The sequence below is a fragment of the Xenia sp. Carnegie-2017 genome, unplaced genomic scaffold (genome assembly GCF_021976095.1).
Source record: "Xenia sp. Carnegie-2017 unplaced genomic scaffold, XeniaSp_v1 HiC_scaffold_1, whole genome shotgun sequence".
NCBI classification, from domain to species: Eukaryota; Metazoa; Cnidaria; class Anthozoa; order Malacalcyonacea; family Xeniidae; genus Xenia; species Xenia sp. Carnegie-2017.
This window is the reverse complement of record NW_025813402.1, coordinates 4,659,630-4,683,225: the sequence shown is the minus strand read 5'-3', so window position 1 is coordinate 4,683,225 and position 23,596 is coordinate 4,659,630. Positions and strand designations below refer to the sequence as shown.

The 23,596-nt window shown below is 33.2% G+C and overlaps 3 protein-coding genes across 5 annotated transcripts; 2 read left to right on the top strand and 1 right to left on the bottom strand.

Annotated features, from left to right (window-relative positions):
* The first annotated feature begins 485 nt into the window (after positions 1-485).
* On the top strand, positions 486-5,903 carry LOC124442028 (endoplasmic reticulum junction formation protein lunapark-like). Its single transcript, XM_046992526.1, has 12 exons — positions 486-672; positions 825-866; positions 1,180-1,367; positions 2,632-2,690; positions 2,839-2,879; positions 3,424-3,510; positions 3,589-3,649; positions 4,092-4,256; positions 4,520-4,584; positions 4,667-4,775; positions 4,841-5,011; positions 5,346-5,903. The coding sequence occupies exons 1-12, from the start codon at positions 646-648 to the stop codon at positions 5,432-5,434; spliced, it is 1,104 nt and encodes a 367-aa protein (XP_046848482.1). The 5' UTR covers positions 486-645; the 3' UTR covers positions 5,435-5,903.
* A 711-nt stretch (positions 5,904-6,614) lies between these two features.
* On the top strand, positions 6,615-13,662 carry LOC124439881. 2 transcript variants are annotated; one of them, XM_046990168.1, is made up of 8 exons: positions 6,615-7,039; positions 7,261-7,584; positions 7,761-8,083; positions 9,143-9,236; positions 9,335-9,547; positions 10,316-10,431; positions 11,546-11,679; positions 11,960-13,662. In XM_046990168.1, exons 2-8 carry the CDS (start codon positions 7,316-7,318, stop codon positions 13,223-13,225), a joined length of 2,415 nt encoding a protein of 804 aa, XP_046846124.1. In that variant the 5' UTR covers positions 6,615-7,039; positions 7,261-7,315; the 3' UTR covers positions 13,226-13,662. The 2 variants fall into 2 exon arrangements, with proteins under 2 accessions (XP_046846124.1, XP_046846116.1); XM_046990160.1 differs by having other exon boundaries at positions 10,304-10,431.
* A 1,739-nt stretch (positions 13,663-15,401) lies between these two features.
* Positions 15,402-22,082, bottom strand: LOC124442943. Of its 2 annotated transcripts, none has more exons than XM_046993463.1 (4): positions 21,964-22,082; positions 17,557-17,796; positions 16,947-17,222; positions 15,402-16,363 (listed from the first exon to the last, which is right to left on the bottom strand). In XM_046993463.1, the coding sequence occupies exons 1-4, from the start codon at positions 22,007-22,009 to the stop codon at positions 16,131-16,133; spliced, it is 795 nt and encodes a 264-aa protein (XP_046849419.1). In that variant the 5' UTR covers positions 22,010-22,082; the 3' UTR covers positions 15,402-16,130. The 2 variants fall into 2 exon arrangements, with proteins under 2 accessions (XP_046849419.1, XP_046849427.1); XM_046993471.1 differs by having other exon boundaries at positions 16,947-17,159.
* Positions 22,083-23,596: the final 1,514 nt, after the last annotated feature.

The window sequence follows — 23,596 nt, the reverse complement described above, 5'->3', positions numbered from 1 at the left end:
GGTTTGTAGGTGGTAGGGGAAACCTACGCGGAAAACTGTAAATTGTAGGGGGATTGTAGGGAGAAAAGAAAATCGTTTAAAAATGAGCCTCATTTTTGCCCAAAATACTCTTTTCTTCCTGTGTTCTCACCATTTAGCAAGTGATTGTAACAGAATCTTTCTTTTGGTACATTTTGTGACCATATACGGAATAGAAGATCAGCAACTTAGCATAAACTCAGTGTGTCATTTGCGCCACCTGCATGTCATTACTCCCTACGCCAAATTACTAACTTTGTCGTCTAGATGTTCTTAGTTTTCAATTAACCCTTTTTTGAATGCATTTTTTAAAAACAGACTAAAAATTCAATGGTCTGACCCGACGTAGGTATATAATAGGGGGATATGTTGCTGTGTAGGGGAAAAGTAGGGGAAAACAAGGAAAATAATCTTAGGCGGAGGTAGGGAGAAAATAGAATTTTGGTAGGTGAAATATGCATACACAGAGTGGCAGCACCGAGCAAGATGGCGAAGATTACATGCCAATAACTTGTACTCTTGTCATTGTACAATTGTATTTTTAACGAAGAGCAGAAAAATCATCTTTGTTGTATTATAGGGCGATTAGTCCGTGAGATTTGAATAATGCTGTTATAGTAGATAATAATGGGTGCTATTTTGAAACGATGGAGAGTAAGTTGATGAACTAGATTGAACTCATTGAAGATTTGAAGTTTGAACCAGATTGACAGATTTCAACTGGACGAACCCATTTATTTTTTCTTGTTTTTATGATACTGTTGTTCTTAGTCAAATGGAATGTTCTTTCTAAATAATTTTTTTAGCGTGAAGAACGTCCAGAGGAAGTTTTGGAAATGTTGCAAAAGGTATTAAAAATTAAGCAGAAACTTCGAGCATTTTGTTTTAGCGATGCACGAGTTAAAACTCCCTTAAACGATCTGTTCAGTATAAAAATGATAATATTGCCACCTGGTTTAAAGTACTGAGCTACAAATACGCTGATTGTAAGAAATTATAAAACTTAATATTTAGAACAAAAACTCTCAACGTTTGTCTAGCAATGTTTAAATCATATGTACTTTTATTGTCTTTCTGTATCTCCATCCATTATGACATAGCAAAACCTAGCTTCTTGTAGCTTCTTCTAACACCATTTCCTATGTTTTCTTTCAATTTTAGCAACTAAAAGAACTCGAGACTGCATGCCAAAAAAATGAACAATTTTACCAAAAATTGATTGGTCGTCTCATGCTATATTCAATAGTTATGTACATCATCACAGCAATGGTTGTGTATTTTTACTATTTTCCAAAATATTGGAAAGCAAGGATTGTCAGGTCCTTACCACTATTGGCTTTTCCATTCATGTAAGCAAGTATAGTTTATTCTAAAATAGTGATTTCAACTAAAATCTGGCAAAACTAACTGTTATGCAAATCAATTTTCACCTCAAAATAATATTCCTATTTAATAGTAAACTATTTATCGTTTCAAGTCTGTTGTATAATTTGTTAGTTTTGTCCAGTGACCTGACTGTTATCAAGTTCATCTTTTTTACCCCTAAGTTCATGAGCAATTCCCATGCCTTAATTCAGGGGGGAGGTTATAGGGTCACCATGGGCCTGGCAGTTATAAGGAGGGAGAGAGGTTATGGGGGTCGCCATGGGTCATGCAGTTATAAGGAGGGAGAGAGGTTATGGGGGTCGCCATGGGTCATGCAGTTGTAAGGAGGGGAGGGAGATTATGGGGCTCGCCATAGGCATGCAGTAGTAAGAAGGGGAAGGGAGGTTATGTGGTCACCATGGGCCATGCAGTTTTAAGTAGGGAGAGAGAAGTTATTGGGTCGCCGTGGACCATGGAGTTGTAAGGAGGGGGGAGAGAGGTTATGGGGTGACCATGGGCCATGGAGTTGTAAGGGGCCTTCGGGAAGCGAATTCATTTGTTCTATGGATATACGTCCTTCATGTCTCATAAGCAATACGAAAATCCCAACACAGAAGATCGTATTTTGGTTATTACACAAAAATTTATATTGCAGGCAAAGTTTTAAATATTACATTGGGTGTCAACTTGGTGTTTTGCTATTAAATACGAATGCGATCAAATTTCGCATTAGTAAATTAAATCCTAAAAGAAACGTTGCGAGTCGTCATTGTAAGAAAATCCTTGTAGAAAAATAGCCTTCGTATAAAACGCTTTTGCCGAAACATTCTTTGCATAAAACAATTTGTATTGCACAAGATTTTTCCCCTAAAACAAAAAAATCTTGAATTTTTTGAGTTTTTGTCTATAGACGATTTCAGTAGAGACCTTAAATTTTGATGTAGCTTGAGCCCCACGCAAGTTTTATCCTCCCTTTCCAGTTGCTATATTCTATTGAAAATGATACAAATTTTTAAAAACACAAAGTGCGTTTCCTTTGGTTTTGTTCTTCTTTCGTTTATGAGAGTTATGCTTGCAAAATCAACTTATTGATTGACAGTTTTGTAGAGTCAGAGCTGTTAGGCCAATATGAACATCAAATATTTTAATTGATTTTGCTCGATCAACAATATTGTAAAATGTATATCGCTAAATTTGTCAAATGGATTTACCCTGCTCTTAACGATTGTTTCGTTATTCTTAATTTAGGATTTATGGTGTACGCAGGTTTCTTATGTTCCTGTTTAGTTGGAGAAAAAAATCAAATGGTTTGTTTATTAATTTATTAATTGCTTATTTTATGGCCAGAACGATATAAATTGACAGAAAAAATAATTTTAACATTGTTTCACTGGCATATTACATGTTGCTATGCTGTTGCTATGATAACGGAATTGCGCGTTTTCGTCTTTATAGCACGTAAGCTTGAGGAACTGAAATCAAAGAAAAATAAAGTGGTTTGTATTTAAGAAATAAAATATGTTTAACTTGTTTACATAGGTCTTATACAAACCGAGAATACGTTTGGGAGAACTCGGTAGCAGATCAGTTCAATAATGCAAAACAGATAAATTTGAAAGAAATGTTTTAGTTTTTCCTATAACATGTGTTAATGATGGATTTCAAATTCTCATTATATGATCTAATTGATTGAGCTGAGATCGATTTGCTCAGGAGGTTAATACAAACTCAGCTATTGATCAATCGGCGCAATAAATGATTTTATATCTGATCTGAATTCTGAACATTACAGAATAAATTAAATTGACGTTTTAACTACTGTAAAACTTTTATCCCATTAAAATAAGACTTGAGCATGAATTCAGTTATATTGTTTATATTTCAACTACTTTTGTAACTTCACTTCTTCTTTTGTTTTGTGTCCTGTATACAAATACAATTGTACCTACAATTGGATTCTTGAGTCGTTCTCTTCGGTGTTTTTATTACCCGCTCATATTTATGTTTGAATGATCGTCAGGCATTACTCTGCTTTTTTAGATCGAAAATGTGAAGGAGAAAGAAACGTATAAAAGAGCGAAAGAAATATTAGAGAAATTTAATCCAGATGATGAGAGCCTTAAAAAAGTGATGACATCTCTTCGGTGTTTTGTCTTTCTTGAGTGCGTATTGTGTCTGAGCTAAGAGTTTTTATTTTATGTTTAGCCTGAAGTCAACAGAGGAAACCAAACAGTTGGGAAAATAACATCCGCGACTTCAAGATCAGGTGATATTTTATGTTTCATCTCATTAATGTTTGACGAACTTAAAATCTTGGTACTTTTTTAAATATTTTAGTTGCGTTAGGGGATTGGAACCCAGCACCAATGATTTATTTTGATTTTGCCATTGCATGTTTTTGCATTTGTTTGAACAGAGCTACACAATAGCTATATATGGTTGTAGCAAAAGAAAGATATTTTATTGTATATCTCTCTAACATAATGAAAGTTCTGCTTTCGTTTTTTAAAAAGCATTTTCTCCTTTCACTAGCATACATTGTTAATAGTTTTAGAACTGGCTCTTGGGTTTAAGTCTTATTTCTCAAAAAGTTATTCCAGAAATAAAACATTGTAAGAGAAGCTATTAACTGTTAACTTATGCTTTATAGAAAAGCTGAAAATCCTTACGAGGGATTCAACACTTTAAAAATCTATATTTTTTTCTAGGTGTAAGACATAGAAATATATCTCAGATATCATCGACACCCAACTCCTCCGTTTTAAAACCACCTCCGTCGTTCTCGGCGACGCCAAACGCTCCTGTAATGTCACCACTTCGTGGTTTGAGTCCAGCTATGAAAAAAGATTTTTTTGTAAACAACATGCCTCCTGGTAAATTGTACTGATTGATAAGTTGTATTTCAGTAGAAAAATCTTCCTTTTACCTCTTGCTTCTCCAAGAATATATTTTTCATTTTGCATTTTTACCCCAGGAGTTTCTTTCATAGAGAAATGGTTGTTAATCAATTCACTTATAAATTTATTAAATAAATGAACTCTGCAGGCTGGAATACTTAATAAAGAAAAACCTCCGTAACTCTGTCCAGAGTTAGATTAGTTGATTCATTAAATACTTTATGTAAACCTATTTATAGGTACCCCTCCTGGTCCACCAAAACCAATTCCTGTAACACCAAAAGAAAGGACAATTACAGACAGGGTTGGTACTCGCAATGAATTATCAACGTATTCTTTGTTATTTTTATAACATTTCCCCTTGTCATGGTCATTTGTCATTTTAGTTTGTCGACTATCTAGTTGGCGATGGACCAAATAATCGTTATGCGTTAATTTGTGAACTTTGTTTCTCACACAATGGAATGGCTTTAAAAGAAGATTTCCTGTACACTAGTAAGTAGTTTGTTCCACTGGTCACCTATTAGTGATGTAATACAATTTTGCGGGGTTTTTTTTAGCTTTTCGATGTTGTTATTGTTATCATCTAAATGAAGCCAAAAAGAAGCGTCCTTTTGCACCACCGATTGAAGGACTTTCCACTCCCCCCGTCAAAAGTCGATTTAGTCGTACATCAATCAACGCAACCACGTTACCAGAAGGACCTGAAACCAGTGCAAATCCTGTAGAAGGTATGCCTCGCTATATCGCCATTTCTGCTATTGAAAAACGTGGAATTATACCTAGCCCGTTTAATGGGAGACGGTTCAGATCTTTATTGATTTTTGGTGTAATTGAAATACACCTATGACGCATCATTCAGCCCAATGCAGGAAACTGAGGCAATTGTTCCACTGAACAGATTTTTGTTGGAATCTTCTATTTGCCATTTTCGATTTCAAGCTTCACGTCATGTGAGACTGTCTTTGCTTCTCCCTTCTTTCCTATACATTCTTGGATTAATAGATTGTCTCACAAACATCAGCTCAAGCATTAAAAATCTTAGTTTCATGACTTTATTAACAGGCAATGTTGAAAAGAATTTGCTTGCTGCAAGTGCTAATGTTGAAGAGGAGGAAATTGTACGCGAAACCGACAAAGGCAAAAACGAATAATGATGTATATTTATTTGTACAAGAAAAACGTAGATTTGACAACATTTATGATCGCAGTGAATTAGATTTGCGTTTGTGTAGTACATTCAGAAATCAAAAGAAACATCTCAAAAATCTTCTGCCTTGTTTCTACCTTGTGTGGAAAAGGCAATCAAGTTATCAAGAGATTTGGTTGAACTGTAATTTTACAAAATGCCTAAGGCGTATGATTTCCATATGAAATATTTAATGATTGTACCAAGGCTGACAGAGCTGCCAGCAGCCAAAACGAGGTTTTACGACAGAACAGCACCAAACAACATTCTGCATCGTGTTCTCAAATGCAAAACGTCGCTTATTTAAAAAGGAAATAACTGTTCATTATTATGTCATGTTCATTTGTAAGCCAAATATATTTTTTTCTTAGTTGTTTATACATTAATGTTAAATACAGTCATATGTGCTTAACAATAAACGTATTCGAACGCTACGTTTCTTGTGAAAGAATCTGCAAAGCATTGATTAGTGAGAACACTCTTTCTATAAGAACCAACAACAATATGCCCAGGTTCACTAGCCTCCATTACAGACTATATAACCCCACCACCACCACCCACCCCACACCCGACGTTAGGCTCAAAATGTTTTAAAATTAAATTTTTGACAACAGAAACTTAATCTAAGTGTAACTTGCAAGAATTTGAGTTTTTGATTTTTGGGTTTGTGTAGTTCATACAATTTAAATAATGTTAAAAAGAAAAAGTAAACAAGTGAAAAAACGTTAGCATTATATGGCTTTACAAACTTTATTGTATAAAGTATTGAAATTCAGTTTAGTTATTTACAGTCAACGAAATTACCTTGCATACATTTGCCTCTTATTAATCAACGTGGTTTTAATCTTCTATGGGTTCTTATCATAACGTAGTCCTCACTTTATGTTTGCTCAACAATATACGGACAAATTGGACAGTCTTCTGCGTTAATTTAAAACCCTTTTGCACTCGCGAAAAAATAAGTTTGAAAATACTGTGATAAAATTATTAAAATAAAATACGACCCTTTAACCAAAATAATTTTCAATAGAATTGTCTTCTTTATCTTTCATTGTACTTGCAAATAATCAACACAGCCAATCAGATTGCATATATGCTTTTGTCTTTCTCGCCTCAGTACCCCCGTGCCGCGAATTCATGTTGACTCTTCGCAATGCCGGTTCTTGATGTCCGCTCTAGCCTCAATTTAACTATCAGATTTACCTTCAAACTTTGCGCAATTTTTAGCGGTATTAAGCCAAAATAAGCTGTTGAAGTCTTCCATTAAAACGCACTAAATATGTTGTATTTAGAAAGTGTTAACGTTATGCATTCACGAAGAATTGGAATCTGTGCGGCTGTAGTTTGTTGTCATTCAATACTACGCGTGCTTACCCCGAAACGGGAGTTCAGTGCTCGGGTGTGAATCTTGAGCGCTCGTAGGCTGTAGACAATGCTGCGCGCTAATCGACTAAACAGGTTATCGTCAAGGCAGTTCTACTACAAAATAAAGATCAATTCTTCGGAGAAAAATATTTGTGAAAGAATTCAATTACGAAAACCGTAAGATAGGAGAAGAAATGAAGCCGAAGTAAGTAAAGTGCTAGTCTTACATTCTCACTAATTTGATATTTGTATGCATGGCTTGACCGCTCGTTTCGCGATATACCACGCATTCAATAACCAGCTGTTGAACGAAGGCTATTTCTCGGTAGATATATGTAAGATGTAATACAAGCGTTTTATTGTTGCCCCTCGAAAGTCATTCACAGTTCTGATATTTCATATTGGGTATTTTTATTACTCTTTTAGTCAAATTTTTTGATGATACGTGGACTGTCACGTAATATCAATTTGAGTAATAGCAATGGCGTCTTCAACAAAGACCGGAACACTTGACATAGAACGACCAACAACGATGTATCAGGGGAAAAATATTCATTCTTCGCCTGTGGACGGCAAGTTACTTTGTAGCTTCAGTGAGAAGACGTGTATGCAGCGTCGTTTAAATCATTATGCTTTCTGTATTCGACATGTATTAGAGGATAAAAATTCGCCTTTCAAACAGTGTAAATTTGTTGCCAAATACAATGGCCAACGTTGCACGAACGCTATTCCTTTAAAAGAAGAACGAATGTAAGTATCGACTTTAAACTATATCTTCTTTTTGTTGCTGTGTGTGATTTTAAATATGAAAAGAATATTAGGAATTTTGTTTGTTCAAAGACTGCGATTATCGTTTAAAACTTCTGTTTACGAAAAGATGATGAACATAAACGATGATGATAAATGATCTCCATTTTCTTTTTCAGATACTGCAATAGTCATCTACAGGTTTTAGGACTTGTTCCAAAAAAGTCCCGCAAGAAAAAACATACTGAATCTAACACAGGCACAGGCAAAAACTCACTAAACTCTTCTGTAATGGAAACTTCTCAAATAACTTGTAATTCAACATCAAAAAGTACTTCTTCAATGAAACGAAAAGAAAAATGCAATGAAAGTTTGGAGCATACTAAATTTTCACCACCAAATTTTTGGAAAGCAAAAGTGATGACATCTCATTGTTCACTTTCAAATCGTATTAATACATCACGAAAGATCACCAACACAAGAAATTTGCTTCCTTTTTATGGTAAGTTGTAGTCAACTTTTCAGTAGAATAAAGCCAACCTATGTCATGGATCACGTTAACATCTGTCATTGTGACTTAGATATTCATAATTACAACCAGGGATATACCGGGCAGGAAGCGAATTCTTAATATAAATATCAAAGCCCAGCAAAGTGCTTTTAAAAGAGCCATTTAATACTTTTATTCATAATTTCCTTTGAAAAATTTCTTTCAACAACAACCATAAACCATTTCCAGCGGACAGTTTAAAAACGTAGACCAGAAAACAAATTCCAAAGAAAGAAGACATCTTGAGGTAGCAAAATATGTATCAATACAAGATGCAAAATAAAACTGTTGCCATGAAATGTTGTGATGGCTTTTTACTTGAATTTGAAATGAGGTTGATATGTTTCCCAATAAAGAAATTGATATTACCAATGTGGCAGTTCCTTAAACACTCGTGATGTGAACTTGCGTAGCTGCATGTTTAACATTTGAAATGAATTGTAGTTAATAGTTCCCCACTAAGGACATGCTGGACAATGCATTTTTATAATTTTATAGTCTTCATGTGGAATAAAAATCCACTTCTGTTGATAGATTTAAATATAAGCTAATTAAATATCTCTCCAATAACCATTAAGAAAATACACAGAATATGATACAGTACAACAGTAATTATGTACACATTTAACCCAACATAGTATTATATATAATACAACATAGTAATTTTGGCCTTCTTGTTTTGTTTTATTTGTGATTGGCTCTAAAAAGGCAATTGTGTAGAGCTCAATAATTATTCATTTATTGGTTAAGGACAATGTTTTGAATAAGATTTATCTTTAAAGAAATTATAGTTCATTGGTAGCAAAATGTTTCATTTTTACCTAAGACATTGTGTTGACTATGGTGAAACCTGTTAGTTTTGAATATTGTTCTTAGATATCATAATTGCTCGCAATTTTTCATGTTTTTAGTGTAAAGCTTGATGTCAAAGTGTAGAGATCAATAAATAATTATTTAGAATAAGACAATGCAGCCATTGTCATAGCAATCATAAAAACTTTTTACTTTAAGGTGTTGGATTTAGCTCTGATGAAGAAATGTCCGATGATGATTTCCTTAATGAAACCATTGATCTTAAGTCTTCAAATACATTTTCTGTCAAAAGGTAAAAATGATAAAAATAATTCTCTGAGAAAAAAGCCTTGATATTTATTTCATGCTGGATTTAGCAGTCAATAATGCCATGTGTTTGTCTGATTTCAGGACCCAGGTCAACAAATGCGAATCACATAAAGAAAAATTAAAACAGTTGCGAGAAAATTTGAATTATGAATATGTCAAGATTAAAAAGTCTATTGATGCACAATTTAATGAGAAGAAGCAATCTGACAAAGCTCACAGGTTACTTGCTATTGCTGTGAAAAGCCATCTTTCTCCTATATCCGCTGATTCTACAGAAAATAACTCATCTTTAAGGTAAGTGAGAAAGATGTCACTAGTTTTAACTGTTTTTGTATGTTTGTGCAATATTTTTTCAATTACCCGCAATGTTTAAATATGTTTGGTAGTTATGTATAGATAGAAATAGAGAAAAAATTGGGTAATTCTCTTGATTTCATTTGATAATGTAAATAGTGTTACTCTGAATGGCTTGTTGACTTTGTTAAATTGTTGTCTATGTCATGGTTTTGAGTAATAAAAGATTTGCTGGATATTAGGTTAATTTATTGACATGAAGTCTGTAGAAGAAATGTTGGACTGTTTACAGGAGCTTTCACCACCCAAAACACTTGGGCCGGGGGGGGGATTCTACATTATAGGACTCACTGTTTTAGTGTCTTTATTTCACATAAAAGCCTAAAATATTAGCTCGACTGACTTTCTTAGTGCTTTATAATTTTATAAACCGAATTTTTACACTTATTTTTTAAAAGATGGGGTGTCACCCCCCTGATCTACTCCAACTTTATATTGGGTATGTTAGCAGAACCAAATCTTACACTCAAAATAACATTTTTTTTAAAAAAATCATTTAAAATATTTTGAAACGTTTAACGAAGGTCTTTATTGAGATAGTTTTAACTACATTAATTGAAAATTTGTTTGTGTGATATTGAAAATTATAACGCAATTATTGTTTTCAATTAGCTTCGTTTCAACTCTCTCTGATTGGCTGTAAATAGCCACTGTGAAAAGTAAACTTCTAGGCACAAATTTATCTTCTTATTGTAGTTTTTCCTTAAGATCTAGAAAACGACCTCTTTCATTGGAAAAGAATTATATTCGTTGTACGGCCGAAATTTCGGGAAAAAGAATATGTAAACGACGTTCTCTTCCTTATACGAAGTATTGCTTTTATCGTATCCTTAAAAATGAAAAATTTCACGTACACATTGTTTTTATCCTATGCTAATAAAAATGACACATTTCACACATTTACACATTGTTTTTATCGTATGCTTATAACAATGACACGTTTCACACATTTACACATTGTTTTCATCGTATTTTTAAAAATGTCACATTTCACACATTTACACATTGTTTTTATCGTATAATTTCACACATTTCACATTTCACATTTATTTTCACATTTTTTACACATTTATCGTATTTCACATTTACACATTGTTTTATCACATTTCACACATTTACACATTGTTTTTATCGTATTCTTAAAAAAGACACATTTCACACATTTACACATTGTTTTTATCGTATTTATAAAAATGACAAATTTCACACATTTACACAATATTTTATCGTATTTATAAAAATGACACATTTCACACATTTACACATTGTTTTTATCGTATTCTTAAAAATGACACATTTACACAATGTTTTAATCGTCTTTATAAAAATGACAAATTTCACACATTTACACATTGTTTTTATCGTATTCTTAAAAATGACACATTTACACATTGTTTTTATCGTATTCTTAAAAATGACACATTTACACAATGTTTTTATCGTATTTATAAAAATGACAAATTTCACACATTTACACAATGTTTTAATCGTATTTATAAAAATGACAAATTTCACACATTTACACATTGTTTTTATCGTATTCTTAAAAATGACACATTTACACATTGTTTTTATCGTATTCTTAAAAATGACACATTTACACAATGTTTTTATCGTATTTATAAAAATGACAAATTTCACACATTTACACAATGTTTTTATCGTATTTATAAAAATGACACATTTCACACATTTACACATTGTTTTTATCGTATTCTTAAAAAGGACACCTATTCACGCTCTTTCAATTGGCTTGTTTCCATCTTAAAAAAAACTTTACTGAGCTACCTAGATTGTAAATAGGTAAATACGACAGTCTAGTTTTAGGAGACAAGACCAAGGAGTTTGTGAATTAGTCGTCTTTTTCATAAACATTGTAACCTCGGATTTTTGAAGTATACAGAAAATACTTTTGGTTTATCTTTGATATTTCATCAGACATATTGAACGATTCAAGGCAGAAACTGTTTCAGGAATGCTGTGCTGATATCACAGGTGGTTTGAAATGTTCACGACCCTCGTTGGATGTGCTGTATGGTAAACCACTGTGTTTTGAACATTCCAAAGGAAAGGTGAGTGTGATCTTGATAAATTACTCTTACGTACATTCCAACGGAAAGGTGAGTGTGTGTGATCTTGTTAAATTAAACTTAAATTACATGATTCGAACATCCTCTGTGTTTATTGATTTTTTATTTTTTTTGAAGTGCATATGTCTTTCTGACTTTTAAGTGAGGGCTCCAAGTCTAAAATTTGACCCTTTTGCATTTCGTCATCTCCGTTTTATTTCCTTCAATTTTTTTATGAACTTAGCAAAAGAAAATTTCATTCTATCCTCGTAATTTATCGTAGAAACCCGAAGAACGTTTGGACTGTGTCGAGGCAAACGCTCTTACTACGCAGACTACTGGTCGAAAACAACTTGCAAAGAAAACCAAGCGAAAACCGCAGCAAAAAGTGATTCCTGGAACTAAAGCTGTTAAGAATCAACGCAGAGCCCCGAAGAAAGATAATATTAGGACTAACAGTCTTCCCAGAAAAACGAACACTAATCTGATATTTGATAAAGTGAAGCAAGGTATTTCCTTTGAGCAAACTGTAAATCATGATAGTTTAGAAAAGTCTTTTTTTCCAAGAAGAGACATGGAGAGAGAGCGCCATCATCATGCTGCTCTATACTCGTTAAATGGCGCTTGCCAATTGGATCAACTTTCTTCGAATGAAAAGAGCATTTTTGAAAGAGATGACTTCAAACGTGAAGAAATGTTTGATGGAAGTGACATGGATGCTGATGATACTTTAGAGAATGATGATTTATCAGAAGACATTAGCGACATATCTACGACTGCAATTCTCCGTGAACCAGTTCTGCCTCCGGAAAGTCCAGTTCATAATGTTGCTTCATCTCTTCAAAACTCGCATGAAGAAACATTTGCTATGAATGCCTTCTCTGACGATAGATTTCATAAACCAATGAAAAGGAACAATCTGAATCTTTCTAGGAAAGATAACTTGTTCACAAATGACTTTTCCTCCAGATTGGACAGTAAGAACACATTAGACAGACCTCCGCGTACCACTGTTATCACTTTACCAAAGTATCCTAGTTCCTCGTCTGTGAATCAGCCTCCTCTTAGACAAACCTCGCTTGGATTAAATGCAGATTATCCTGGATTTAAGCCTATCGGTCCTGGTATTATTAAATCGGGTGCATTGACGACGAAACGGTTAGATTCTAGACCTGTTGACATAAACCATGGAGTACAATTACTTCCCATGCCTTACGATCCTGTACTGAACTCTTCCGTTACTTGGGGAACTGGAAATAAGATGTTAATAAATAGCCGAACACGACCATTGTTTATGACCTCTCAAATGAATCCCGTAACCTTTTCCCCTCCGTCTGTCTCTCCTCAAATCAATCTTGGTAGCGCATTTAATTTTGATCGTCCCAGCGTTTTACAACATTCAAATAGTCCATCTCCAACATTGAGTCCTTTCTCTACTCAAATACCCAGTTCTCCACACGGAAAACCTCGAATATTGCGAACGGAAAGTCGTGGTGGCTCCAACGAAATGCATGATTTATTTTTTGGGACATCTTTTGAAAAACCATGATAGCTGCGTAAATTTAAAAAATAGCATGTAATGCATGTTCGCCGAAAAGGTTGTCAACATGTCATCTCTAAAGGTTATAAAGCAACACTGCGGCTTTGTACAAAGTTTAAACTTCGACTTCTGGTCTAACTATTCACCTGTATTGCTATGTAAAAAGTGGAATGTGAATAATGTGTCATAAATGAAGTCGTATTTTTCTTTGCCTGTCGTATGTTGATGTTACCTGCATACTTGATGTGAGTTGTGCAAACATCACCTCCGGGATCACTACGTGGATTACCAAATTAATAACATGTGCGCCATGTTAATTTTGCACAGCAGCAAGTCTGGAAAATGTACAAAAACGCCAGCTTTGTAAATAATTACGTGCAATGATATGTGTTTAGAATATTTTATATAAATATTGACTCCAGAAAAACGGGAGGCTTTTTGTAAAACATGGAACTTTTGTGCTTCAACTTGCACTCATTTAAAACTCTTTAATAACAAATTGAGGTGTCACAAGTATTGTGAGATTGAATGCGCCTTCACCACGTGCAAAAGAGGTGTGTATCGTATCTGGTAAAGGTTCTTTGTAGGTTAATCAATAAGCTAACACCAGTTTTAAATTACACGAGAGCATACATGAGATTTACAAAAGGGAATGGCTGCCCATATTGCTTCATTGCAAGTGTCGAGAAAGCCATCTTAATCATTCAAATTGCAATGATTCTTTCTTTACCTTGTGTTAATTCTTTTTGAATTGATAGTTAGTGTTCAAACATTTTCTGCTACAAGGTAGTGCAAACCATAATGTGTTGAAATTCCTCGTTGCAGTATTAATCCACACATTAAATAAGGAAGTTTTATAGAGAAATATTTCAGAAAGCTAAATGACGTTTTGTTCAGATAAGACGAAGTCGTAAGTCTGAAACCAAAAAGATATGCAAGGCGTTCCCTTTCAACTTGTCTAACAATATCTTTATCTGAGTCAGCATTGATAACTATATATCTAGTTCTCTGCATTTGCATGACTACTTCGAAATACATTATATTCTTTGTAAGTGAATGTTTTGAACATTACGTTAGGTAGCTAGATAAGCCCTGTTTCAACATCGTTAAACGTGTATTATGCTAATTTGATCTATTTTATTTTTTAGTTTTTGTAATTCACGTAATTGTTGACTGTGAACTATAGTGGAGTAAGAGTTCGTTATAACTGAAATACCGGCACTTAGGTAAAAGTTTTGATTGTTTTAACGCATAGCTACCGAGACGAAAATTGCTTCCTTGCCAAAAATTATTTACATAATATCCTTCCGGTGATTTCTAAGAAATGAATTAGCGCAGTCTAACAGCTGTGTCAGCCTGACACTATCAGGACAGCCCATTTTTTACTCTATAAATTTAAATGTTTTTAAGTTCATTTAATGGAAAACAGTGAAAGTAAGTTAATGAATATCTTAAAGAAAGTAGTAGTAATTTTGCTGAAGAATTTGCATATTGGGAGGAAAAAGTTCGGGATCATTTAGTACTTACATAGTCCCATTTCATCCCATCATTGACCAATGGTTTTCTTAGAAAGCATGAAGCATCGGATGGAAAGTTTGCTGACCTTGTATGTTTTCTCATTGTATATTGTGTATCTTTTAGTACTTACATAGTCCCATTTCATCCCATCATTGACCAATGGTTTTCTTAGAAAGCATGAAGCATCGGATGGAAAGTTTGCTGACCTTGTATGTTTTCTCATTGTATATTGTGTATTATTTCTGTAAATGCATTATGCGTTAAATGGCTCTTTTAAAAGCACTTTGCTGGGCTTTGATATTTATATTTAAAGTACGCTTTCCGCCCGGTATATCCCTGGTCACAATTCTGAAAAAAGATAATTCCATCGTCTTTCAGTAAAGATCATCTTGTCTGAATATTTATTCAACGCAGGGGTATTTTCCAGGGAAGTGTAATCATAGGTAAAGTTAGATTCTGTGATTTGACTTATAGCATTAAATGAATATCACACATCCAATAAGCACTTTGGAGCTCTGGATTATAAGACTTTTTTAACTTTGATCTTAGTATGAAATTGATTGATAGTGTCTGTTTTAAGCATTTCAAGAACTTTCATACAAAAACTGCTCCAGAACACGTCGTACACTTTTAAAAAGTTAATTTGTAAAATGAAGCGTGGAGAATATGAAGTATACATTTTTTTATTTCATTTTTCTTAGTACACAATGCAGAAGAATAATTCAACTGAGTTATTGCAAGATATTTAACTTAATATTAATAAATATTTGACTATAGACTTCATATTTACATACATAACAATGAACTTAAAGCAACACATGACAATTGCACAACTTATTTTGAACTTGGTCAAAAATTCTTATAAATTTCGAAAGAAATGATATTATCTTGATATGTCAATAGTTTGTTGCGCCATTCAAAGATTTTACAGTTTAATCCATGAATGGGAGATTTTTTGACATTTATCAAGATATTGGGCTTACTCAAATACCACAATGCAATCAGAATTGTTTGTATAAATTGAATAAAAGACATAGCTTCTCACATGAAAGTTTGAATAAACTTGTAGCAACATACTTTATTATTTGTATGTCGATATGATTCAAGTTTTTTCTTCGGCAACATTTCAGAATGAGCTGGTACTATGCGTATACAGTATGTACCCTGTTGTACCCTGTTGTACCATTCTTGATTGAAATAACTAATTATATTTTCTGTTTCATGTGGGAACCAACTTAAATACGTTCAAAATAGCGTGTCAACTCCGGCTCTTTCTAATCATTCAAATTTACACGCGATTTTTTCAAAACTATTTCGCGCACACGACTCCTGTGTTTGCTTTGTGAAAAAACCGTGTTGAAGTAATGCGAGTTTACTTTTCCATGATCTTACTTCATCATGTGCTCGTACTTGGATGTTGACAAGTTCTTTTATTACAAAGACAGAATATATGTGTGACATTTGTCATTTTTAAATTTATACAACTTGATACTTCCACATCATTCCAACAACCTTTCTGTTGAAGTTGTAAATTCGTTGCATTTTGTTTCCAAATACTAAAACATCCAAAATGACTACATTTTTTGCTTGTTGTTCCGGTGGTGTCGCCAATTTTGAAGTAATCACATTCTATAATAATTAACGATAATCATGTTAATACGTGAAAAAAATCCCATTTAATTTGCTCTAAACTAAAAATATTTTATTTTGCTACTTAATTTCAGCACAATTCGTCATACATTGCAACACATTGCAAACTCTTACATGAAGTTGTATTAGTCAAAGTGAATAGTGATATTTCTGGCCGAGATCAGGTGTTTTACCAAAAGACTCTCTAATATTAATAGGTAAAATAACTACTACCAAACTTGACATTAAATTCTAACAAGGTTCCCCCTCCAGTACGCCCTTGCTTTCTGAGTAAGATCTAATCCAAACTTCAAGTGGCTGATAAATCAGCAGAATTTTTTCACACGCCAAAAGTATGCGCATTATGAGTATGTAAATAATTCGTAGACAACACATACCCACCAGTCTTTGTACTTTCACAAGCAACATACCTACCCATTTATCAGACTCATTGAAATTATTTTTTTTGAAGAAATTGTAAACAATCATAAATTAATAAAACATCACGAATTTGAAATGAATTGCTTTATCTATAATTCACGAAAGAGTGAAACGACAAAATGTGCGAGGTTTTTTGCGTTACCTGGCGTCTTAGTTTTTATAATAACAGAGTTGGATGGTTTTGATGACAATTTTTCACGATATGCTGTAACTTCAATCACATAACGTTTGCCAACGGCAAGTTCATCGTATGTAAATTCCTTGGTATTTACTGGAAGATTCTGAAATATCCTTCCTCGTTCTCCTGGCGTATGCAGAGTAGCAACATAACCATCAATTTTTGATCGAAAATCATCTGAATCCAAAATATTTACTGTGACTATGCGTTTTATGACCCTTGTCAATTTGATTCTAGGGGCTGTGAAAGTTCAAAAATACAAAAACATTAGAATTACGGTAATTCATTGAAATTACAAATTGTACCAAACTTTTTCTGAAAAAATTTACGAAATACGTGATGACAGTGTTTGTATTCAACTATCATTAAATAGGCCGTTATTAAATGGCTGTTCACCATTAACTATTTACATGTAATTTCCGACAATTTTTATCAATGCATAAATGAACGGGAAATTTAGAAATGTCTGCAGTTCCAATAAGGATATCTGAACGTTGTCCCTTCCTCAGATAAACACCTGTTCTTCGTGTTCTTTATAGTATTTTTACTTGAATTTTTATTTTACTTTGCTTACCTGGCAAGTAATGTAAAGGTGACAAACCAACATGATTACAATTGTCTGTTTTGCAGCAATTGTACGTCGTTGAGGCATGTTTTAAATCACACAACCACACTTCAAAGTTACTCGAATGTACACATCCGGCACTTATATTTCCTTTTATTGTTTTTGTGAAACACGAGTTGACTGTGTAACAAGTTGGTAGTTTGTCGTGATCGCAATGTTCTTTTGTGCATCTGCAGTAAAGGGAAGCAGCTATAAAAGAAATTATAGAAGTTTTTTTTATCAATTTGATTGTTAGTCACCGAAGGGTTTTTTGATAAGAAGAAAACAGAGGAAGTTCATTGCTTATCATTTCATTTACTCTTGTAATGTAAAACGTTGACAATTCTGGCTTTTATTGTGTTGTTCAAGAAGTGAATTTTAACCTCCTCCTTAAATGTTTTGGTTAAGAAGATACTCTTATCGTACTAAAGAGGATTTTCAAACATACGGATGAGCTACTAGCTACCAATTTAAGCTCAATTGCAACAATTTTATTTTTCTTCTATTTTTATTGATCTGTTTATGAAATAACTTTCGACAAGGTTCGGTGCTCGCTCATTGGGATCAAAACAACGCCTGGAAAATAAATTTCAACGAAAAGGTTTTTTTTCTAGACTTGACAGAGCTTTGAGCAACCGGCCTCTTTGAATAATGTCGATTTTTTGTTTATGTTTGGTCGATACTAGAAGTCGCGCTGTTTGTAAAATAAACATTAAATGGTATTAAATCCATCTCCTTTTGAGTTTAGCAAGAACACATTGATATCATTGGTCAATTACTAGTACCCAGTACCCAATCCAATATATCGCATAAAGAGATATTGACCACCCAATGAGATAAAAAAGGCTAATCGGTTAAGATATTTTCGTCTAAGCGTATTGTCTTAAAATTATTTAAACTAAAAACGAGGTGATAGACTTGAGGAATGATTGATTGATCATAATTCATAGGTAGAAACTGTATCACTTGCTTTCAATTACTGAAGAAAATATGTATTTCTATTTATTTTCCCTACTTAAACGCCTTTAGCAATATCATCATGCATGTTGGCCTGAGAAATAAAGCAAACTGTTCTCAATTATGTTTGATTTGTTACTTGCGTATTGACTTTGGTTTCAATAATGGTAGAATAATTGAATTGCATTAGTAAATTCTATTCATAAAACATTAAAATCTACATTCAAAAGTTTTGAAATAAACTATAGGAATTTTGCTTGACTTTGTTTATTAAAAAAGTCAAAAATATTTAACTTCGTTATTTTTTCGCAAAAAACAGCACAAATATTTTAATCCAAACTTTGGATGATTTTTAATGCATCTAAATGCTTAGACAGTATAATCCCAGCGTGGTCTATACCAAAAGCACTTTGTTAATCCCAACCGACTAGTCGGGCTGCATGAGAGTATTTCCACTTAGTTAACACCGGCAGATACAGATAATAAGAGAATAATGTTCAATTGGATTTTAAAAAGTGATCTTCTTAGATGTATTTTTATGTTTATAAATATATTACAACTCCATGTATTATACGTTACTTATATATTATTATTTTGTCATAAGCATAGTGTTGAACAGTGTTCAGCAGCTTGTAGACGCTAATCCATATGAATGAAATATAAGCCAAGCTAAAGTTGCTAATAATGACAAGAGCATGTCTGCACTGAAGGAAATCATGCAGTGACCACTCCAATTAATGAGAGAATCACGTATTTAGATCATGGTTGAAAGCTAGTGTACAAGCTCATTTATGTAGGTTGAGGCTTGATGGCTTAACATTCAATCACGTGGTCCCGAATGGATTAAACAGTAGGACAAAAAAAATGGTTAAGGATTGGGTCAAGACACAAGATTAAAGATTCTTTACATAGAAACTGAGCAGGCTTTTTCTTGTTCGTAAGGACAACTATTGTGTCTCCGCGTGTTTCATTTTTGTTTCTTATTTTCATGTTTCAGACACAAGCTCTAGCTGTAGGTAGAATATGTACATTACATACGATGTATAGTTGCAGTTTATACACCTTCGATGGACGCTAGCTGTCTCGCATACATGACAACCATAAATAAACCAATAAATCATGTCTAGTTTGAGCAAATAATCAGTATACTAAGTGTAAAAAAGTAGCTTTATTTTAACTTGATTCTGAATAAACCGATAAAACGACTTTTGTTACAATTTTCTATCGAAATAACGGAAATTAGTCAAATGAAGTTGTGAAATCTTCTTAGTAGTTTACTGACTGTGAAGTTGACGTAGACGCGGCTCATACAAGGGTATAATTTTATTGATGATATTACACAAACTATACGCAGCTTCAAGAAGTTGCACAAATTGATGTAGTTCATTTTATTTGTTTATCATCAATCAAATAATCTGTTTATCGTGGAAGAACGCAACTAATAGAATTATGGCTGAACAGTGTCATTGTTACAAAGGCATTCGATGTATTTCTTAACTTTATAGGTGTCTTGTTTCAAAAATCACCAGACTTTATAGAAATTCATAAAATATCTCAACAAAGAAACAACTAACAACTAAATTTGTTATCACATTGTGCCTTTACTTTATGATCTTTAAAGCAGTATTTCTACTCAGCTAGATATGTGAAATATTCTGTTTAGGAAGACGAGTGCTATTTCAGTTAAGATTGATTCTTATGAGATTAAGATAAACTCATAAGGAGTAAAAAAACACACACGAAGCTTAGAGAATTTTCTGCAAAATACAAACAATGGGAAATTTTCCATTCTTTAAATTGTGTGAAAGTCTGAAAAAATTTGTTAATTATTTTATCTATTCATCAGCCCATTTATGTAATAAATTGTCAATATTTTAAGTTTTAATTCCATTATTTTAAGAAACATTCTAGAAAATTTGCTCATATTTTTCCCTCGGACTAATGAACGCCACTTTTCGCGACACTGCAAAACTTGTCTTTATGCTTCATTCACTTGTATATTTTGTGTTAAAGAAGCAGTTTATTTCGAAATTAGGGGCATCCATGTGCTCATCCACTTAGAACCGGTTCTTTTATGAATTAGATTTTTAAATCAATTAATATAGTGGTGAGATTGTGTAGTATGACAAAATATAGCCTCATAGATTAACACAGTCCGAGCAGGCTTGTGGGTCAGCTAGTTTAGGTAGAAACAGTTCGAACAGCAGCTTTGAATTCTATGAAACATTCTTGTTTTCTGCATTTACATGCATGTCTCTTTTTGTATGATAGACGTTGATGATCTATTTACACAGCTTTATTTGTAGTCTGCACCGGACACCAGAGACCTTTCGAGAAAATTAATTTTTCGAATTTTGCCAGTATATAATTTTATGTGAATGAAGTTTTATTTTTTAAACTGAACAGTCTCTGTGAGTGATTAGTTGAACTTTTTACAACAAAACACGTTTCAACAAACACTTCGTTCACGCTGAAGTGGGGATTAGTCGAATTGTAAATGTTGCGTTTTTCGATAAAATCTTTGTTTGAGACATGAAGTGGGAAATAGCTAACAATTTATTTATTGCATATCATATGATTCCCACTGCAATTTTCTTTTTTAGAAGATAAAACCAAAACGTATTTGACTATTTAATTATAGTGACAAGAATTTGTAGTACTCAGGAAGGAGATCTCTAGCCCATCCGATCTCTTATTTTAAAAAAATTATCTTCAGGAAAGAGTTAAATCTTGTCTGAAATCTAAACTTGCGCATGATGCAAAACATAAAGGACCAAAAATCTTGTGTTTTTCTTTTATTTTACGCTTTAAAGATTGAATTATATTAAATACTTAAACATAGTTATGGTTCTTCCACATGGAAATTCGCACAAATCTTTTAAAGATTTTTACCGACTGTCATTTTTAAGTGCAAGAAAATAAGAGATTTTTTCGTCTAGTTTCAAAGTGTTTCGAGCCCATGTTATGTTTTGCTACGAAGTGTTTCAATTTAGCCAGTAATCTATTATTTTTTCACTTATCTTCCTATCTAATTAAGACAAGGTTGGCTAAGCGTTGAAAGGTTTTGAAAATTTTCATAGCGTTCAGCGAACCGTAAACAGTATAATTGACAATTCACTCTTTTGACTTCTCTGCATGCAGGCTTTTTGTTCGTATAAACTTATTGACTATATGTAAAAAATTCGCCACAAAAGTATCAATAAGTGAAAAGCATGTCATAGATTGCTGTTCAGCAATCTCATGAGTAACCTATCTTCAATTGCTGTAAAGGAAATGCAAAACTAATGGATACTTTTCTGCGCAAGAGTCAGGCAATAGAAGGGAAAATCTCAATCACGCGATGTTAAAACAGCACGCAATCATATCTGACCTTGCTTGAAAACATAAATTTAGATTCAAAATTGAAAAGTTGAAGCTTACCTGTACCAACTGACGTTAAAAATACTATGGCGGACAGTAATTTCATCGTTCGAATAATTTCTTTCAGTCTGTGTGTTGCTCTCGGCTGAAGTGTTTGTGTGACTCTTCCGGACGGTACGACTTGCATTTTATGCTGTTTTGCTAATCCGGTGGCTTGTACGCAACCTCTCAATTAGACAGATGTCGTGGAAGGGACAATTAATCCCGCTAATATCCGCCCGCGCGTTGTGTGTGTTGGGCCTCAATACACATATGGTGTAAACTATTTTGAAAAAAATAATTCTCACATTAAATTAATGCTTAGTTTTTTTTGTGTAATTACGCACTAGTTGCTAATTCTGCATTGTTAACCCTAAATATGGCATCTTGTTCGAGTTCATCACTAGATATTTCTGGACATTGATGCATTTGAATTACAGAAAATCAACACCATTATACTAAAAATTTGTTATAAATTAGGCAATTGTCTGCGTTTTGATTTATTCATTTCCTGTATAAGTAATGAGCTTCAGCTCGTGTAATTTGTATTTAGAACAAATTAAGATTGTGAGCATTTTATCACCTTGGAGGTCCATTGCCTTCGCTGTTTAAATATGTAAGCTATTCATTATGAACGTTACGATAACATAAAAGGAAATGACGTCATACATGTCACAATGTTGGTTTTGCTCAGTCGGAATGAAGCATTTTAGCATCAAGTCAAAACATTCTTACCATTGCACGATTAGAAATTTGGTTTGAAATCAAAACAACTTGTTCTTCAGCGAATTTTTTTCGAATTTTATAAATTTAATAATTTATACGATTAACTATAAAACAAACATGCGTAATACTTGATTAGCATTTTAGAAAATATTCTCGTAAAATAACAAGAACATTTGTACGGCTAGATGGTAAGATAGACATTGATTTTACATCACGTGATCATAAACAGCCAATGAAAAACCAGAATTTAAAAATACGTGGCTTAAAACTAAATAATGCCAACGTAATGTGATTTTTTATGTGGCAATATGTAAGACACGCATTTAAAAAGTTTATTTTACTGCGATTTTTGATCATATATATATATATATATATATATATATATATGTGGATGAGATATCTTTTTCGAAACCTTTTGGCAATATATTACCATTTTGAAAAAGTCATGGTCTAGTAGGGAACACCATACCAAGTTTCCTACAACCACCAATGGTGTCTAAACGGAACAAATTCATACCAAGAAAAAAATTCACTTAGTTTGGACTTATGTTATTATAGTTTGTAGCTATAACTTTTATAATTTCTTTGTAACACTAATCAATTTAAGATAAGAGAGACTTTTTCATATTTACTCTGCTGTGCAGCTGCTAACTTTCTCATTTAAGATACGTTTACACACGATTAGTCGGGTAGACACTTACGCCATATTACGTGATTCTTGCCATGTATGGAACATTTGTCGTGAAAGACAAATCGCTGTGTGTAAATAATGCATACGATGTATTTACGCGATTTCAAAATAGAAAAACAAATATGTCGAAGAACAATAGCGAAGTGAAATTAATAGTTGTCATTGTAGCTATGGAGGCAATGTATATTATTACCTCAAAAAATAAAGAAAAAACGAAAACAAATATAAAGATTGGTG